The sequence below is a fragment of the Pongo pygmaeus genome, chromosome 21 (genome assembly GCF_028885625.2).
Source record: "Pongo pygmaeus isolate AG05252 chromosome 21, NHGRI_mPonPyg2-v2.0_pri, whole genome shotgun sequence".
Classification (NCBI taxonomy): domain Eukaryota; kingdom Metazoa; phylum Chordata; class Mammalia; order Primates; family Hominidae; genus Pongo; species Pongo pygmaeus.
In genome coordinates, this window is record NC_072394.2 from 65,968,726 (window position 1) to 65,987,436 (window position 18,711).

General features: G+C 60.8%; 1 protein-coding gene across 9 annotated transcripts; it reads right to left on the minus strand.

The window, feature by feature from the left end:
• Positions 1 to 252: 252 nt before the first annotated feature.
• Positions 253 to 14,221, minus strand: NKAIN4 (sodium/potassium transporting ATPase interacting 4). 9 transcript variants are annotated; one of them, XM_054468104.2, is made up of 8 exons: positions 14,107 to 14,221; positions 10,297 to 10,470; positions 9,688 to 9,825; positions 8,568 to 8,648; positions 7,398 to 7,595; positions 3,850 to 3,910; positions 2,023 to 2,107; positions 253 to 992 (listed from the first exon to the last, which is right to left on the minus strand). In XM_054468104.2, exons 1-8 carry the CDS (start codon positions 14,158 to 14,160, stop codon positions 983 to 985), a joined length of 801 nt encoding a protein of 266 aa, XP_054324079.1. In that variant the 5' UTR covers positions 14,161 to 14,221; the 3' UTR covers positions 253 to 982. The 9 variants fall into 9 exon arrangements, with proteins under 9 accessions (XP_054324079.1, XP_054324081.1, XP_054324077.1 ...); XM_054468106.2 differs by lacking the exon at positions 10,297 to 10,470; XM_054468102.2 differs by lacking the exon at positions 14,107 to 14,221 and having other exon boundaries at positions 10,297 to 10,667.
• Between the last annotated feature and the right edge of the window lie 4,490 nt (positions 14,222 to 18,711).

The following is an 18,711-nucleotide window of genomic DNA, read 5'->3' on the forward strand; positions in this document are numbered from 1 at the left end:
GACCACGAGCTGCCTCCCCACCCGCCCAACCAGACACAGGTCACCACCTCTCCAGGCCGGCAGGGCAGTACCTGCCTAGGTCCAGCTGGCTCCAGGCTGCTCCCCAAACTTCCCCCACTCCCGCGGACACCCCCTTCCGGGCCCCTTGCCTCCCCCTCGTGCTTATCCTCCAGTATTTTAAGGAACGGGCAGGCCTCAGGCCCCACCTGAGTACCCCTGACTGTCCCCCAAGCTCAGCATCTTCCGGAGAGTGGGTGAGGGCCATGTTCCTGTTTATTTACCAACTTGATGATACCTGGGGGAGCCTTTGGAACTGTTTGCCCAAGACCCCTCTTTACAAGAGTACCGCCTGCTCGTCACCACCACGTGCCCTGCCCTATGCCTTGGGGCCTGGCTCTGCCGTTCCTGGTCAAGCCCAGCCCCCACCCCAGGGCTCCATCAGCCTCAGCTCCTGGGTGGGGTGGGGGTTCTTCCGGCACGAGTTTGGGGTTGGGCACCCTCCATGTTCAACTGGGGCCCTCACCACTTGAGGGGTCTCGGGGCTCACATTGACTTCCTGGGGAGGCTGCGCCGTTCCCGCGTCGCTGCATCCCAGCAGCAGTGCTTGCAGCCCGAGGGTCCAGCAGCCCCAGGTGGGCACCTGAGGGAGGGGCTCCTCGACGAGAAGACGGCCTGGGGGCAGAGCTGTGACCCCCATGTTGCCGGAGGAGGTGGGCATGTGGGGCTCTGCCTTTTCTTTTGTATGTTTTCTTTTTTTTTTTTAAGAGCAAGGAAATTACAAACTCTCTTGAAGCTGCAGCCAGCCGTGGCACTGCCCTGCCGCCCTGGCTGGTGTCCAGCACTTAGAACCCAGGGCAGGTGCTGCTGGCCACCTGGGGGGTGCTGGGTGGGGGCATGTCCCAAGGCCTGGGAGCTCCTGTCATTGTCACTGGTCAGTCGCCGAGGCTGGAGGCCGCAGGAGCAGGATCAGCTGTTTCCTCACTTACGCAGGCCTGGGGGGACAAGGTCAGAGAGCACCTGGGGGAACAGGGCTGGGGCGGCCACTGGGGGCTGCCACCCCCTCCCCCTGGAGAACCTGAAATGGAACAAAGTCCAAGCAGTGGACGGCTTCAGACCTTCGGCAGAAAGGAGGTGGGTGGGGCTGGGGCTCTGGAAAGCCCCCACTGCCTCTCCCTGTGCCAGCAGGTCAGCGTCCTGTGCCTGTTTACTGACATCTCAGTGGGGTCTGGCCTGTGGGGCTGGGAGTGGAGTGGGGGCTCACCCAGGGGTGTGCCTGGGACCCTGGCTCAGGGCCTGCGTGTGACCCCACCCCTGCCCAGGTCTTTATTCCCCTGTTCTCTGACATGGGAGCTGGGCTCCTGCTACCTTGAACGGCCCCTGCCGTGACAGCCCTCATTTTCAGGAGAGAAGGGCCGGGGCTACCCAGGGGCGTGCCATCAGGAGTCTCTGGGGGCCTGGGCAGCCCAGGGGCGGTGCAGCCACCTATTCTGAGCCCCAAACTAGGATTGTGTACAGGGCGGGCTGTGTGGCAAAAGCTATTTCAGAGGAGGCCAGCTGGGAGCCCCGGCACCCCATGCCAAAGTCTGGGGTTTGCAGAGCTGTGGACACTGCCTTTCAAGAAACAAGTCTGGTTCTGCCAGATAGGAAACCAGGTCCCCAGCTCCTGCCACGGAGAGACCCCTACGGCACCCCCATGCCACCTGCTGGGAAGTGGCTCTTCAGGACACCCTTGCGGCCCCTGACTCAGAGACGACTCCTGGACCCAACTCCTCCCACAGGCTCCATCTCTGCTGGGCTCTGAGCTTCTGGGCTGGGACTGGGTCCTAGGTCTCTGCAGCCCCAGTACCACCCCAGAGCCTGGCAGGAAGCAGATGTTAGAAAAGTGAGGGTGGATGGATGGACGGATGGATGGCAGAACGGACAGGCAGGTGCCTGGTGAGGCCCCCAGGGAAGGCAGCCTCTCACTGTGAGCGCCAGCTTGGCCAGGCTGGCCGCAGAGCAGGTTCTGCCAGCCATACTTACAAGTACGCCTGCTTGGACAAGAGGCTGGGTGGCTTTTCATTGACATGGTAGAGAGGAAATGGATCAAATCCACCAATGAAATCAACTGAAAGAAATCAAGACCCAAATAAAACAAAACCCACACAATGGAAAAGATGTCAGAGTGGAAAACAAGCCCAACCAGAGAACAAAGCCCAAGGGGTCCTTGGGGGCACAGACGGTGCCCAGAGCCCTGACGTGACAGCAGAGGGGACACGGCCTGGGGGGACGGCAGGGGTAGGACAGCCCGGGTCCTCGGCCTGTGCGGGGATGGCATCGGTGGACAGCGGGGGTAGGACAGCCCAGTTCCTCTGGCCTGTGCGGGGACGGCCTCAGGGGATGGCGGGGGTAGGACAGCCCGGGTCCTTGGCATGTGCAGGGATGGCTTCGGGGGATGGCGGGGGTAGGACAGCCCGGGTCCTCCAGCCTGTGCAGGGGCTGCACCGTGTTCCGCCCACTCTCCGGCCACCCTCTGTCACGTTCAGACCGACGGCTTCCTTGACACTGTGTCTGCACAGCCAGCAGGCGGCAGGGGCTTGCTGGGCAAAGTCGATGCATTTTGAACCCCAGGTTCAAATGGGATTCCCATCTTAAAATGTTTGAATGGAACCAGCATGTGGAAGCCGTTTGCCTCCTCCCAGGAAGCTGGCTGAGCTCTGAGTGATGGTTTAGGATCAGCAGCAGAGTGGCTGAGGGATGCTGGGCGCTGGGGGCTGAGGCTCTGAGGGCATTCCTCGCCTCTGGAATCAGGCCCGGTCTGAGGGTAGGGTGCCCTCTGACATGTGGACTGCTGACTCCATGGCTCCTGGAGTCCTGGGGACAGATGGCTCTGAACTGGATTCTGACCCCAGGGATAGTTCTGTCCATAGGAACCGTGGGCCCCCTGGGCACACCCAGACCCTGCTTGGCATCTGCCCTTCCCCACCCGGCTCTATCCTTCTCCACAGGGTCTTCCTGTGAGACCACATCAGGATGAGGGGCCCGGCGAGGGCGCCTGAGTGTGGACCACTCGTGTTGCAAATCACAGGAAAGCTGACAGGGGCTGGCGAGCAGAGGGAAAATGAAAACCCTGCATAGATGGGTCCAGGTTGCCACTGAGGGCCTGATGTGAGTGTCCTGGACAGCGGGGCCTGGTTCTGAGCTGCCTAGATGGGTCCAGGCTGCCACTGAAGGCCTGATGTGAACATCCCAGCCAGTGCGGCCTGGGGGTCCAGGCTGCCACCGAGGGTCTAATGTGAGTGTCCCAGCTAGCGGGGCCTGGTTCTGAGCTGCCTAGATGGGTCCAGGCTGCCACCAAGGGCCTGATGTGAACGTCCCGACCAGTGGGGCCTGGGGGTCCAGGCTGCCACCCAGGGCCTGATGTGAGTGTCCCGGCCAGCGGGGCCTGGTTCTGAGCTGCCTAGATGGGTCCAGGTTGCCACTGAGGGCCTGATGTGAACGTCCTGGCCATGGGGCCCGGTTCTGATCTGCCTGGAGGCTGCATCGGCCTGGACCTCGGCAGTCTGAGCTCAGACCTTCTACCTGTGGCCACTGCAGGGATCATGAGGGCAGGCCCAGCCCGAAGCACAGGAGCCCTTGGACCTGGGGGGCAGCTGACCACTGGAGCCCCCAGGCCAGGACCTCTGCTCATCTCTTCCCTGGTGTGTGGCGAGTCCTCGCTCAGGCCTACAGCCGTGAGCAAGGCCCTGCTGGACGTGGGGTCCCTCCCAAGTGGGGAGGTCTCTCGCCTTGCCCCAGACAGGACAGACTCAGAGCTGCCACCTCTGTAGCCGTCTCCCGCCCCGCTGCCTGCGGAGGCCCCATACTCACAGCTGTCCTCTTCCTCCGTAAACACGCTGACCACATAGCAGCCACAGACAAAGCCCAGAAGCTGAAAGACACCACAGGTAGGGGCGTGAGTGCGGCCAGGCGAGACTGCGGGGTGTCACTGCGGCGATGTGGGCAGACGCACCGGAGCGCCCCAGACCACCAAGGCCCTGCCTCTCCTGGACCTCAGGTTCCTCCTCTGTAACATGGAGTGGGAGAGCTGACCCGTGGGCATCCTCAGCTCTCAAGTTCCGGACGCACCCCTGCCTTCCATCCCACCCCACTCAACTGGGTAGGGGCAGGTGGGTGAGGATAATGGATATTGGGTGGGGAAGATGACCAGGTCAGCCTGAGTGGCTGCAGGGAGCAGGGTGAGGACACAGAAGCCCAGGCTGGATGAACCCCAGGCCAGCACAGACCCAGCCCAGCGTCCCCTCGGGCCTCTTGCCTTTGGCCCCAGCCCACTCCAGCCAGTAGCCACCAGGGGTTCCTCCTCCTCTGTGAAGCAAGCCATCTGGGATTCTAGTTTTGAGCCCAGCAAAGTGCAGGAGAGACAGGCTGAGGACTCGGGGTACAGCGGGCAACTCCGGGCAGAGTTGGGGGCTGGCTGCTGCCTGTGGGGCAGGGGTCAGGCAGGGAGAGGGGAAGGACTGGGAGTCCAGAGCAGAGGGCAGGCCACTGCAAAGCCCCACACACCTCACAGACACCTGCATCCAGGGCCACTGAGGGAAAAAGGGCTCTGGCAAAGGGAGGCAGTGCTGCCGCAGCCAGAAACACCAACAGCATGAGCGAGAGGGCCTGGCCGGAGACACTCCAGGCCACAACATCTAGGGAGGCGACAGTGGGTCTGTGACTTCTGTGACTGGAGGGGCCCCGGAACGAAGCAGGAAACCTTCCTGGCTGCACCTCAGGCCAACCTCTGAGCAGCCGGGTGACCTCAAAAATTCACTTCATCTTCTGGTCTTGATTTCTTCCTCCATAGACCTGGCCCAACAGCCCCCCGTGAAGGCCACCGTGCCCAGGAGAGGAGAGAGGACATGCAGGCCAGGCCCCAGGGCTGGACATGCTTGGGCTCTGTCCCCCCGACCCCCCACCCCATCTGATACAGGCGAGTTGGCGGTTGCTTTCCTGGAAATCCAGCTCCTTTCTAGGGGTCAGTCAGGGGCCAGGAGACCTCTCTTACCACGAGGCAGGCAGACCTGTCTCCTTGATATTGAGGCGAACTCAAGCAGCTGTGTCCCAAATGCCCATTTCTGGTTCCATGCCATGGCCAGGTGGGAGCAGGGCCGAGGGTGGGCAACCTCCATGGCTCGTCTCCCCGCCACGCCAAAGGAGCCCAAGACGCCCCCGTCCTGGAGCTGGCCGTGGTGCTGAACAGGCAGCCGCGCTTAGGGAGCCATTGGAAGATGCCCCTTCCAGCCAGTGCCCTCCTGGGGACCTGCAGGCCACCTCTGTCCCACACCCCCGTGCTCCCCGCCCTGCACACCACCGCCTCCTGCTCATCCTCCTGGCTCCAGCCCCAGGCCCACCCTGAAGCTCTCCCCTCTCCCTGCTGCATGGAGGCCTGGGATCTGCAGGCCCCACGCCCCACCCCCCAGAGCCTGGCCTTGTCAGACAACTCTCTTGTCACCAACGTTTCCCTCCCCAGCACAGCTGGGCAGAGGCCAACCAAGCCGCCAGCCTCTCCCAGACCCTCCAGAGCAAACAGCAGGGGCAGGCTCCTAGCGAGGACTAGCTGGCTGGAATTTAGAAACCACATCCTATCAAAGAAATTCCCATCCCTGGGAGTCAGGATAAAAGCCAACAGGAGGCCCCACCTCCCCAGCCACGCAGAGCGCCCACTCCTCCAGCCTCGGCTCCCACAGCATGCCAGCCCCCTCCGAGAGCTCCGAGAGAATCTTCATTCATTCCCCTCTAGCTTCCTTTTTTTTCTGAGACGGAGTCTCGCTCTGTCGCCCAGGCTGGAGTGCAGTGGTGTGATCTCGGCTCACTGCAAGCTCTGCCTCCCGGGTTCATGCCATTCTCCTGCCTCAGCCTCCCGAGTAGCTGGGACTACAGGCGCCCGCCACCACGCCCGGCTAATTGTTTTGTATTTTTAGTAGAGACAGGGTTTCACCATGTTAGCCAGGATGGTCTCCATCTCCTGACCTCGTGATCGACCCGCCTCGGCCTCCCAAAGTGCTGAGATTACAGGCATGAGCCACCGCGTCCGGCCTAGCTTGTTTCTGTTGCCTCCTCACAAAGCCTAATCTCGGGAGCTTTGATGTGCACACTTGTGAAATTGACTCTTTCTCCTCCAGTGGCAGGCACCTGAGTTCCACATATTTTGGGGACAATTGGGGCCCCCTCTGTGCCTTGCTGAGTGGCTTTGGTGGGAGAAACAGGCCCCGACTGGAGCTGGCGGGGTGCGTCTGTGGCCCCTTGCTATGGGGCAGCACCTGCCTGGCCTGATTTCCTGCAGGACCAGGAAGGAGCCCGCGGAGCTCACGAGGCCACCCACACCGTCACGTGTGCTCAGGCCACGGGCTCCTTAGATTTGGAATTCCGCTTCCACTGCCAGCTGCTGGCCATGGAGCCTCGCTCCTAGAAGCCCCATGTCCACCTGGTGTGTTGCGTCAACACCACCGTGTGCACCAGGGCAAGCCAGGGAGCCTCGAGATCGGTCAGAAGTTCCTCCAGCGACCGCACCAGCCATGCTACAGTCACATCGGCCCTGCCCCAGGAGCTCTTGAGGTGAAACGCTGACCGAGCACCCTCCACACATCCGCCTCAGCTTTTGCCTCCTTCTGAGCACTTCGAGAAGGCACTGGCACCATCTGCATTTTACAGAAGTGGGAGCTGAGGCACGGGGAGGTTGTTAGGCTCACAGAGGAGGCACAGCGGGGAAGTGGCCATGTGGCCAGACCAGGAGCAGCATTGTAGCCCCTGTTCTCTACCAACCCGTGCAGGGCCAGAGAGGATGGCAGAGTCCCGTTCCTGCACAAGCAACAGCTGCTCCTCAGCGCCACCCGGGACCACAGAATCCCTGTCCAGTCAGACCTGGGTCACGTGGTGCCAGCCTTGCCAGGTGCATACTCCAGGGTTCCCGACAAGGCTGAGGGGCTTCTTGCCGGCCCAGCCTCAGGCTCCGTCCACTTCCCGTGACTGGCATGGGCTCGGGGTAGCCGAGGGAACAAGCAGGACACGCATGGATGGGTTTGTCAGGAAGATGCATGCCCCTCCTCCTTGGGGCCATCAAAGCCGGAGGCAGGGTGTCTCGGCCTGATCCGAGTCCTTCCCACTCCCCACAGCAAACACCACGCTCAACTTGAGAAAGGGCCTGGGTTGGCCCTGCCTGGGGGAGGTGGTTTGCAGAGGAGGCACTGAGGTGCCAGCCACATGGGACCCACCCATGATACCTTAACCTCTCCAGCAAGGGTGGGGGATGAGGAAGGCAGAGACAGGCCTGGGGCCTGGTCAGCTGGCCCCACCCCAGGGAGATGAGCCCCCAGCTCCACGTCCCCTCCCTCATCAACCCATCCCTACCCCAGGGCCCCCTTCCCCACGCTCACCGCGATCAGGATCTGCAGGCCGCTGTGTAGGGCCTCCACATAGCTGGGCTCCAGGGCACAGCCAGCACCTGACACCAGGGCCTGGCCATGGGGGGCCCCGAGGCCCACTGCCGGCACCTCCTCGTGCAGACAGCCCGGCCAGTGCTCACGCCACCAGGAGCGATGCCGGGAGAGGCTGAAGGTCAGTAGCTCGCTGTCCTAGGATAGAGGTGCAGGAGCAGGGCCAATTAGCACCAGGAGGTGGGCGGCCTCACCCACTGCAGCCTGCAGGGACACCACCACAGAAAGGCAAGGGGAGGTCCTGTCCTCCCACCTCCCCTGTCCTCCCACTGCACCCTACCCCCAGGGCTCCAGCCATGGTATGGAAAGGAATACCAAGGCCCTCCCAGCCGCTCCTGTGCCTGCCCTCGACCCACACACTTCCTCCTCCAGGAAGGCCTCCCTGCCCAGACCCCAGAACTCGCTCTCAGGGGCACCGGGCCCCTTCCTCGTGCCTCTGGCCAAAGCTGCCATGTGACGTGTGTCTGCCTCAGGACAGTCTCCCCGGCTGCAGCCCCAGGTATGGTTCCAGGAAGCGCGGGCCCGTCTGCCTGGATGGGCACCTGCCCTAGTGCCCACCTGTGCTGCACAGGCCAGAGCAGAGAGCCCCTGGGGGAGACCAAAATCCACCCACCCTGGCTTTAGGACCAACCTCTGAGCTGCAAGCAAAGTGCCTGAAACAGCCTCGGTCAGGGTCGGCTCCGCGATGGCCCCCACCCTGTTTCTCCTGGTTCCCTGCATTGCAGGAAGCACGAGGCTTTACCAGCCTGGAGGGTTGGTCGGGCTGGGACAGAGGACTTCATGTGGCCCCAGGAGGGTGGTGTCCATTCACCTGCACATCTCTGCCAGAGTTTGCCCCTGCTCTGAGGCCCCTCTTCCCCAGCTGGAGCCCCCTCACCTGCCAATACCCACAGACGCCTTTCTTTCACCAATCAAATCACTGGTCTTTCCCCAAACCTTTACTGAGTTACCAACTACAGACCAGGGCTGTTCTGGGTGCTGGGGACAGAGCCATGCACAGACTGAGCCCCTGCCTCAGATGACAGATGAAGGGCAAACACAGGGGGTGTTACCAGGGGCCCAGCCTGGACCCCAGGGAAGGGTCTCCACTGCCTCCCGGTCTGTACTCACCTGTAAGAGGCCACCGACTTCCAGGTAGAAGCAGATGATGAAGATGTTCCAGGTGACCCAGACGGCTGCCCACACCGTGTACTAGGGAGAGGAGAGGATGGGGCGGCAGCTGAACGCGGCTCCCGGGCACACCTGCTTGCACCCAGCCCCTGGGGGAAGGGGTCCCATGATCGCATAGGAGGGGCGGCCTCTGCTCCTGAGTCTGGCGGCCCCCAAATGCACAGCATGGAGAAAGGGGTCCCCCAAGCCCACCCTGGGACACGTCTCAGAGCTTTCCCATGTGGGTGCCCCAGGAATGAGGCGGTGGGACAGCCAGCTCAAGGGAGCCCCAGCACAGGTCGGCGTACGGACACAGCATCCCCAGCTGAGCTGCCATGACCTGTCCTCGCCTCACCGGGCAGACATTGCATGTGGACAGCACAGGCCTCCACTGCAGAGCACCCCAAAAACCACCCCCAAGAGAGCGCCCCAAAGAGCTGCCAGCTGCTTTTGTGCATAAAGTTTTGCGGATACAGCCACACCCATTTGTGTACACACAGCCCAGCTGCTTTTGCGCTGGGACTGCACGGGCCACAGCACCTAAGGTATTTACCATCTGCCCTTTACAGGAAAAGTCAGCTGCAAACCACTGGTCTGGACCGATTATTTGGTTCTGCACTGAATGAAAATGCTGACTGAGCAGAGAGACATTTTTCTGAACATTCTTTCAGCTTCTCCAGAGGATGCAGCAAGGACAGTACGGCCAGGGGTCTGCTGGGGTCCAGGTCCCACCCTGGGCTTGCGGCAGTGATTCTGTGCCTGTTTTCCCATCTGTAAAGCAGGGATCATGGCAGCACCCAGATCCCTGGCTACTGAGGGCATGAATTCGTGAAGGCGTTCAGTGCCTGGGGCTCCCCAATATATGCAGCTGCTCCTTCAAGCAGCCTCGGAAAAGCCCCTCCGTCCAAACCAGAATTCTAGATGTCCAGGCAGCAAAGAGGTCTGAACCCAGGGGTCTGGGTTGGCATTTGTGGGGTGTTCAGTGGTGTCCAGGAAAATATGCCAGGATGGTGCCATGGGAGCCGCCATCCTGGTCACCCCAACCCACCTGCCCATAAAGGGGGTTGGGCCCAGGACTCACCACCATGACGTAGCGCGGCCGGTACTGGATGGTGCCGAAGAGTCCCAGGATGACGACGATGATGTGGACGAAGTTGGCCAGGATGGGCGCCCACTGGTAGCCCAGGAAGTCAAACACCTGCCTCTCCAGGGCGGCGACCTAGGAGCAGGGCGGGCACCATGAAGGGTGGACCCGAGGGAGGCCCCAGGCCCGCCAGCCAGGTACTGGGCCAAGGTGACAGGATCTCAGCAGGGACTTCCTCCCCACGCCCGCCCACCACACCTTTGTTTGACGAAGGACGCCAGGGCTCTAACTCCTGCTCCATAACCACCACCGAGCAGGCACTGAGCATCTACTGTGTGCTTGGCTCTTCCAAGAAAAACCCCCAAATGAGCCTGACAGGACCCCGTGTGTCCCTGCGTGTCACCGTCTGTCCCCGTGTGAGCATTCCTCCCTTGAGTAGGCCCCATCCCCTCTGTCCCCAGTTTCCTCATCTGGAGAATGGGAACACCGGGCGCTGTTCTAAATCACGAATTGTAGGGCCAGGTGACAGACACACAGACAGCCCAGAAAACACCACTCGGGGGGGTCAGATGGCTGGGAGGGACTGATGCAGATTCACAAGGGTACCGGACGCCGAGGCCCCAGCCTGCTGCCTGCATCTCGGCCTTGGGGACAGTGCTGGTGAGGCTGCTCTCTGGCAGGCAGGCAGTCTCCCCTCCACTTCAGGACATTACAGGATTCTGTTGAACTGGCCCTCCACACGGGGCTGAGAGAGAACCAGCGGGGGGGAGGGAAAGGTGCCTGAGGAATATAAAGTTGGTATTTTATATTTAGGAGACCAAGAAAACCTGAGCAAAGCCATGACCAGGCCGCTAACTGCAGGGACTGGTGCACTTGCCCCCACCCGTCACCAGCTCCTTCCCACGTGCTGGTGAAGCACAACCCAGAGAAGAGAAGATGCTGCAGAACCCACTCCATCCCCCACCCCAGCCACCCTATCCCCCACCCCAGCCACTCCATCCCCCATCCCCCATCCCAGCCAAAAGACTGCTGGGCCCGGGGGACCACTACCACCAAGACGCGGAGACCGGTAGTGGCCCCGAATGCCAGGCTGCGCTGATATTTATTGGATACAAGACAAAGGGGCAGGGTAAGGAGTGTGAGCCATCTCCAATGATAGGTAAGGTCACGTGGGTCACGTGTCCACTGGACGGGAGCCCTTCCCTTCCTGGCAGCCGAGGCAGAGAGAGAGAGGGAGAGAGAGAGACAGCTTACGCCATTATTTCTGCTTATCAGAGACTTTCAGTACTTTCACTAATTTGCTGCTGCTATCTAAAAGGCAGAGCCAGGTGTACAGGATGGAACATGAAGGCGGACTAGGAGCGTGACCACTGAAGCACAGCATCACAGGGAGACAGTCAGGCCTCCGGATAACTGCGGGCGAGCCTGACTGATGTCAGGTCCTCCACAAGAGGTGGAGGAACAGAGTCTTCTCTAAACTCCCCCAGGGAAAGGGAGACTCCCTTTCCCAGTCCGCTAAGTAGCGGGTGTTTTTCCCTGACACTGACGCTACCACTAGACCACAGTCCACTTGGCAACGGTCGTTCTTCCCAGACACTGACATTACCGCTAGACCAAGGAGCCCTCTGGTGGCCCTGTCCGGGCATAACAGAAGGCTCACACTTGCCTTCTGGTCACTTCTCACTATGTCCCCTCAGCTCCTATCTCTGTATGACCTGGTTTTTCCTAGGTTACGATTGTAGAGCAAGGATTATTATAATATTGGAACAAAAAGTAATTGCTACAAACTAATTATTAATGATATTCATATATAATCATGTCTATGATCTATATCTAGTATAACTATTGTTGTATTATATGTTTTATTACAGTGGAACATCTCGTACCCTCGGTCTCTTGCCTCGGCACCTGGGTGGCTTGCCGCCCACAAAACTCTTAAGTCTCAGGCCTCCCCATACTGCCCAGAGGACACTAACCTACGAGGAGGGATGTCTGCCCTGCCGGAGCCCCGGGGGGAAGGTAAGCGAGCCCCCCAAGGGGGCAGTTCTTGCCCTGGCCCACTTTGCCTACGCCGGGCACAGTTCTGTGAGGTCTGAGCTGGCGGCTGGGACATGTTGCACATCTCGGCTAAGGGGTCTCGGCCTGAGGAGCAGCCTCAGGTCTGGCTCCAGGATGGAGACCCTGCAGCACAGAGGGGCAGGGGGCGTCTTTTTCATCTCGAAGCCAAGGCTCGCAGAGGCTCAGGGCTCCATGACATGTGGCGACATGCGTGAGCAGTGAGTCTCATGCCACCATGGAAGCAGGTGACCCTGGTGGCCCTGCGAGGACCCAGCCCCAAACCCTTTCCTGGGCCTTTGGCTCCCAGGGTCTCCTCAATGCAGCAAGGCAGAGCCTGGGAATCGGACTCGGCACAGCCCCGCTTAGAGCTAGCAAAGTTCACACTGTTCTTTGGGGAGAAAGGCGCTCAGAAGAGATGCCTGGGCCCTTTGTCCTGTAGCTTGGTAACACAAAATTCTCAGACTTGTCAAAAAAAAAAAAGGGCTGCCCAACCCCGTCTTCCTCCCGGGCCCTCCACCCCCATGCAGTGACTAGAGCTGTGGTCAAGGACTCTTCCTCCCCAAGGCAGAGGAGGCACAGTGGGCTGCCAGATTACCAGCGCGGCCAGGACAAAAGGCCTTTGACAGCTCCCTGCTGCGGTTCAGCAGCGACCCTAGAGGCTGGCCCTGAGAGGACACGGCTCTGCCCAGTCCCTGGAGAGTCCCCAGGTCTGCTAGTGAAGCCCTGCGGCCCTCAAGCCAGGATGACTCTTTCCCTCTTGGCTGCAACCAAATTTCCAAGCGCCTGCATGTGCGCCCATCTGTCTACTGTCCACCGCAGAGGTGAAACGGGAACACGACCCCACCCGCCCCTCTGCACCCTGAGGTCACATCCGACCAGCACAGCCGTGCCTCACCCTGCACCTGAGACTGAAGCACCCATTTCTCCTGCCCAAACCCCAGCACCATCAACCCCAGCACATCCTCACACCACGTTCAACAGATGGAAACCAATGTCACTAGTGTCCCCCAAAGCAGCCTCGCTTCCTGACGCCCACGCACCACCAACTGCCACTGGCCATGCTCCAAACTGGGGTACCGTCCAGGCTGGTGCCTGTCCTTCATGAGGTCATCCGACGGGCATTCGAGTCTTCGAGTGGACCACCCTTGCCCTCCCCATTCCTGCTTCCAGCCCCTCCCCATCAGTCTCCTAAGGGACTCCTGCCACTGAGGAGCCACTCACTGAAAGATACCAACTGTTCCAAGGCCTGGGATGGTCCTTGGGCTCCCCAGCCTGTTGCAGGGCCTCAGGTTATCTCCGCAGCCCCAGCGAGCCTCCCAGGAAAGCTCCGGAAGCTCCTTCCTTCCTGGAGGAAGGACACGATGCCTCCGCCGTGCCCAGGTCCCCCCACAAGCCTGTGCCCCTAAGCCGAGGACAGGACACCCAAGCTGCACAGCCACTGACTCCGAGGGTTTTGCTGCTCAAAACTCTGAAACAGCCCGTTCTGGCCCTTCTAGCTTCAGGAGGAGGAGGGAGGCGCGCGGTCTAGCTGCGCTCCGCAGCCCACAAAGCATCGTTTCCTTTTTAAGACGGGAGACCCAGGGCCAATTAGCATCGAAGCAAAGAAGCTTCCCCAGCCCGGACTAGCGAGGTCTTTGTTTAGCCCCCTCCCTCGAGGGCAGCGGGCTCCGGGAAAGAATCCGCCTCCTAGGCGTCCCAGGGAGCTTCGGACTCCGGGGCAGAATGGAAACTTGGCCGAGGGAGCCCCGGCCAATCCCGATACAGAAGACACCCGCGCTGCGCCCCGGGCATCGGCTCCAGCCCCTTCTCGCCTCCGCATCGCTCCACGCCGGGCGGAATGGGGGGCGGCGGGGGCGGGCGGGGCCGATTTGCTCGCGGGTGGGCAGGACGCTCTCACCCCCCGCCCCCTACACTCGCAAACTCGCAGGCACAGCCTCCGTCATCGCCCCACCCGGATCTCACAATCGGAACTTGGCCGCTCACTCGGCGCCCGGGGCCGGCTGCGGGAAACGCTCGCACAGACAGAGACACGCGCGCACCCGGGGATGCACCCGGGGCCGCACACGCCTCCCCAGGCGATGGGGTCCAGGCGGCCCCGCCCGAAGGCTTCCGTCCCGCCCGCCCATCCAGCCGCTCCCCGGCACCTGTCCCCGCCGCTCCGGACCCGCGGCCGTCCCCCGCGCACGCACACCGGGGACGGGACCGGGCGCCGCGACTCCCCACGCCCCGCAGGCGACGCCACCTTCGGCCGCAGCAGCCCGGGGTCCGAGGCATCCCCCTTGGAGCTGGCGCGGGACCCAGCAGCCGTGGGTCGGGCACCTGGGGCTCCGGGAGGCTCGCGGAGGGGTCGCCACTCACCAGCTGAAAAGCGCAGAGGACGATGAGCGCGCAGCGGCCGGAGCAGGAGCCCATGGTGCCGCCTGTACAGGAGGCCTCCGGGTGCCCCGCGCTCGGCTCCCGCCCCCGCTCCCCAAGCGCTGCAGCCTCGACCCCGCCCCCTCCGCATCCCGTTCCCCCCTCCTCCCCGCAACCCCCGGCCCAGCCCCACCCCCGGGTAACAGCTGCGCTGCGTCTCCCCTCCCACCCCCGCCTGCGGCCCCTGGGGGCTTCGCGCCGGCCGGAGAGGGGGACCCTTCTTAAAGGGGCGATGGCGCGGCTTCTCGGGTAGCGAGGGGCGGCGCCGCGGCCCCAGGACAGACCTGCAGCTGAGGGGAGCCCGCCCCGGACGCGGCAGGGATGACCGGCGTCCGCCCCCTCCTCCAGGATGACCTTCGCGGCACCTGCTCCCGCCCTGCGCCCTCCGGCGTGAGATCCCCATCAACCTTCCCATTAGGGGGTCTGAGCCACCCGCATCCCCGAGGCGTTTTCTCTGAAAGTCTCAGAGATTCCTTGGCTTGGAGAAGTCCTGGACCCGGGTCCAGAGCTCAGAGGTCCCCTCCACGGGCGGGCCGAGGACTCAGGAGGAGGGAGTGAGCCGGGCTCGCCCACCTCCCACAGGGAGCTCCTCTGCTGGAAGGCTGAGACCTGAAGGCCAGGTCTGCTCCAACTGCCTGGACCGGCCTCCTGCCTGCGCGGGAGGGGCCTATGGAGCCTGGGGTTGGGACAGCCTGAGGCCCTGTGCACGGTGGAGGCAGGACCCAGCTGTCCAGGGCAGGTCCTGGGGTCTGGATGGGGCTGAGCCCGGTAAAGCCTGCGCTTCCGGAAGAAGCTTGTGCTGGAGGCAGGGAAGGGTCCCAGCCAGGCCCTCGAGGAGCAGGATGTGGACACAGTGAGCCAGAGTGTCAGCCGGTCAGAAAGCCCGTGGGGGCAGAACAGCAGGAGATCACGGCAGGTGGCCGGGCCAGGGCTGCCACTTGGTCTTTACTCAGTGGCAGGGCAGGCTCCCTGACTGCCACCCACCGCCTGAGGAGCCTGAGATGGGTTTCCCATGGCAACCTGAATTCCTGCCCCACTCGAGATTTTACAAATTACTGAGGATTCTTGCCTTCCTAATTTTGGTTGTGTGTCCCGCAGTCCTGGGGATCAGGAGGGGTTAACAGAAGACCAAGGGTCAGGTTTTCTGCACTGCGGGGAGCCACCCCAGATCTGTAATCCAGGCTCATGGGCGGGTGGGGGGGGTAGCTTCCAAGCCCCAAAGGTCAGAGAGCAAAGGTGTGGCCAGTTGTGGAGGGAGGGGGAGCCTCAGGTTGTTTGCAGTGCTGGGGAGATAAGAATATTCAGGAATTAGATGGTGGTGATGCTTGCACAGCTCTGTGAATATACTGCAGCCCACTGAGCACTACACTCTAAAGGGGTGACTATTATGGTGTGAGGATTGTATCCCAATTTTTAAAAGATGTGAAAAAATTAATGTTTGTTTATACAATATGTAAGACATTGATTTTTAAATACGGCGGTACCATCCCTGCCCCCCATAACCCTGGTTCCTCCAGGCACTTGGAGCCATTGGTGGAAGGACGTGGACTCCTAGAAGATGATTCGCAAAGGTGCCACGTAAGCAGAGGAGCCACGTAAGCAGAGGAAGGCCCGGAGCCGACTGCTGAGGTCCTGAGGGAGAGGAAGGGGCACCTGCTCAGCCTTGCCTGTGTGGGTGGATCCTTCTCTCTCGGTCTCTCACAGGGGAAGCTGCCTGGACATGCATGTGCCTTGCAGTTCTGTCCTCCCAGGCTGCCTGCTCTTCCTCTTGAAAGCAAAAGCCTTCACCTGCTGAGGATGCGACGATGCCCTAGTGTCCCTTGCAGGAGCCAGTGTCAGAGCCAGGAGCCGTCGTGGGCATCCCCTGCTCCTAAGTTACGAGTTCTGGTGAAGGGGTCAGAACAGCCCCTTTGAGAGTTCAGCAGAGCAGGTCTGCACAGGGCCCATGCCGTGCACAGCCCATGCTCCACCTGCCCTGGTGCACACTGACGGCAGCAGCCAGCCGCGGGGACCCCAGGCGCAGTGTCGCCACGTGAACGTTACAGCAGCCTCCAGAGGCGGGTTCCGTCTGCACACCTGGTTCACGGGTGACGCAGTTGTGACTTGGCCCAGGTCAGTTGTTAGGTCCTGGCCAGCTGTGGGTGGTGAGGTTTTCTGGGACACTTCATCTGCTCTTGTTCTTGTTCAAATTCCTTCTGCTTAAGAGTGACAGCTTTAAAAGCGGAATGGCAGCATGTCTCCATCCTTACACAGAATCCCACATGGGAAGACCCTAGTCAGAGGCCCCCACCCTTGCCCGGAGCTAGACTTTGGGGCAGCAGCAAACTGCAGTGAGCATGAGTGACACCTGAGGACAGGTGGGCTGTCTTCAGGCTCCCAACAAGTCTGTCGCTTAAGGGGCTGGGGAATGGGGGCCGGAATGCCACAGCCTGCCCACCTGGGGGACTCTGGGCAGAGCTGGAGCAGCCAGGCAGGAAAATATCATCCAGTTTCCAGAGAGTAAAAGCTGATGGTCCTACCGAGGAGTGAAGGACAGTGATGGACAGTGATGGAAGGTGATGGATAGAGGAGGAGAGTGATGGACAGAGGAGGACAGTGATAGCAACAGAGAGTGGAGGACAGTGATGGACAGTGACGGGTAGTGATGGACAGCAAAGGACAATAATGGACAGCAGAAGACAATGGAGGGCAGTGATGGACAGAGGAGGACAGTGATAGCAACAGAGAGTGGAGGACAGTGATGGACAGTGGAGGACAGTGGAGGACGGTGATGGAAAGTGATGGACAGCAGAGGACAGTGATGGACAGCAACAGACAGTAATGGACAGCGGAGGACAGTGATGGAGAACGGAGGACAGTGATGGACAGCGGAGGACAGTGGTGGACAGCGGAGGACAGTGATGGAAAGTGATGGACAGCAGAGGACAGTGATGAACAACGGAGGACAGTGATGGACAGCAACAGACAGTGGAGGACAGTGATGGACAGCGGAGGACAGTGATGGACAGCGGAGGACAGTGATGGACAGTGGAGGACAGTGATGGACAACGGAGGACCGTGATGGACAGCAGAGGACAGTGATGGACAGCAACAGACAGTGGAGGACAGTGATGGACAGTGGAGGACAGTGATGGACAGCGGAGGACAGTGGAGGACAGTGATGGACAGAGGAGGACAGTGATGGACAGCGGAGGACAGTGATGGACAGCAGAGGACAGTGATGGACAGAGGTGGACTATGATGGACAGCGGAGGACAGTGATGGACAGCGGAGGACAGTGATGGACAGAGGAGGACAGTGATGCATAGTGGAGGACAGTGATGGACAGCGGAGGACAGTGATGGACAGTGATGGACAGCGGAGGACAGTGATGGACAGCGGGGGACGGTGATGGACAGTGGGGGACAGCGGAGGACAGTGATGGACAGCGGAGGACAGTGATGGACAGCGGAGGACAGTGATGGACAGTGGAGGATAGCAGAGGACAGTGATGGACAGAGGAGGACAGTGATGGACAAAGGAGGACAGAGAAGGACAGCAATGGAAGGACAGCCACCCCAGTCAGCACAAACGCAGGCTGAGTTGGGCCCATGCATTCCTGGGAGGACTGGCAAGCTGAGAAAGGCCTCCAGGGCAGGGAAACTCAGGAGAGTGACAGCTTGTTCAGACCAGGACCTTGTGCGTCTTCTCCTTTTATCTTTCTTAGTAAACCCAGTGTATTCATTTTTGGGGGCTGCCATAACAAATTCCCATAAACTAGCGGCTTAAAGCCATGGAAATTTATTATGTCACAGTTCTGGAGGCTAGACATCTAACATCCAGGTGTGGGCAGGGTTGCACTGCCTTCGAAGCTCTGGGGAGGGTCCTTCCTGCCCCTCCCAGCTCCCGTGGCTCCCAGCGTCCTTAGCCTGTGGCCATATCGCTCTGGTCTTTGCCTCCACCTTTGCATGACCTCCTCCTCTCCTGTGTGTCACTTGTTATGATGCTTGTGATGCCATTTAGGGCCCACCTATGTAATCCAGCATGCTCTCATGTCAAGATCCTTAATCACATCTGCAAAGAACCTTGCCCCAAACTCCTGGCTTCAAGCAGTTCTCCTGCCTTGGCTTCCCAACGTGCTGGGTTTGCAGGTGTGAGCCACTGTGCCAGGCCTAGATTTGGGGGGCCACCATTCAGTCGCTGCTCTCCCACACCTGCAGCAGCCCCAGCCTGCCCGCAGGGCAGACCTTCCTTGTGGCAGAAACAACAGGTAAAGGAAAGGAAGAGGAACCCAAGCCTGGGTTCCCGGCAGAGCTGTCCACAGAGGCTGTGCGGGGCTGCAAAGGTCCCTCTGTTGCCAAAACATCCCTGTCCCCGTGCACCAAGGGCAGCCAGAACTGCCACAGAGTTTCAGATGAAACTGGCAGAACTTTCAACTGCAACAAACACTTCTGGAGAAGGAGAGGCCAATCCCCATGGCTCCACAGAGAGCACAGCCCGACCCCTTCATCCAGGCCCACAGGCAATGTTGTCGACTCTGTTCTTCCTTTGAAAGAAAAGCGTGCTGGT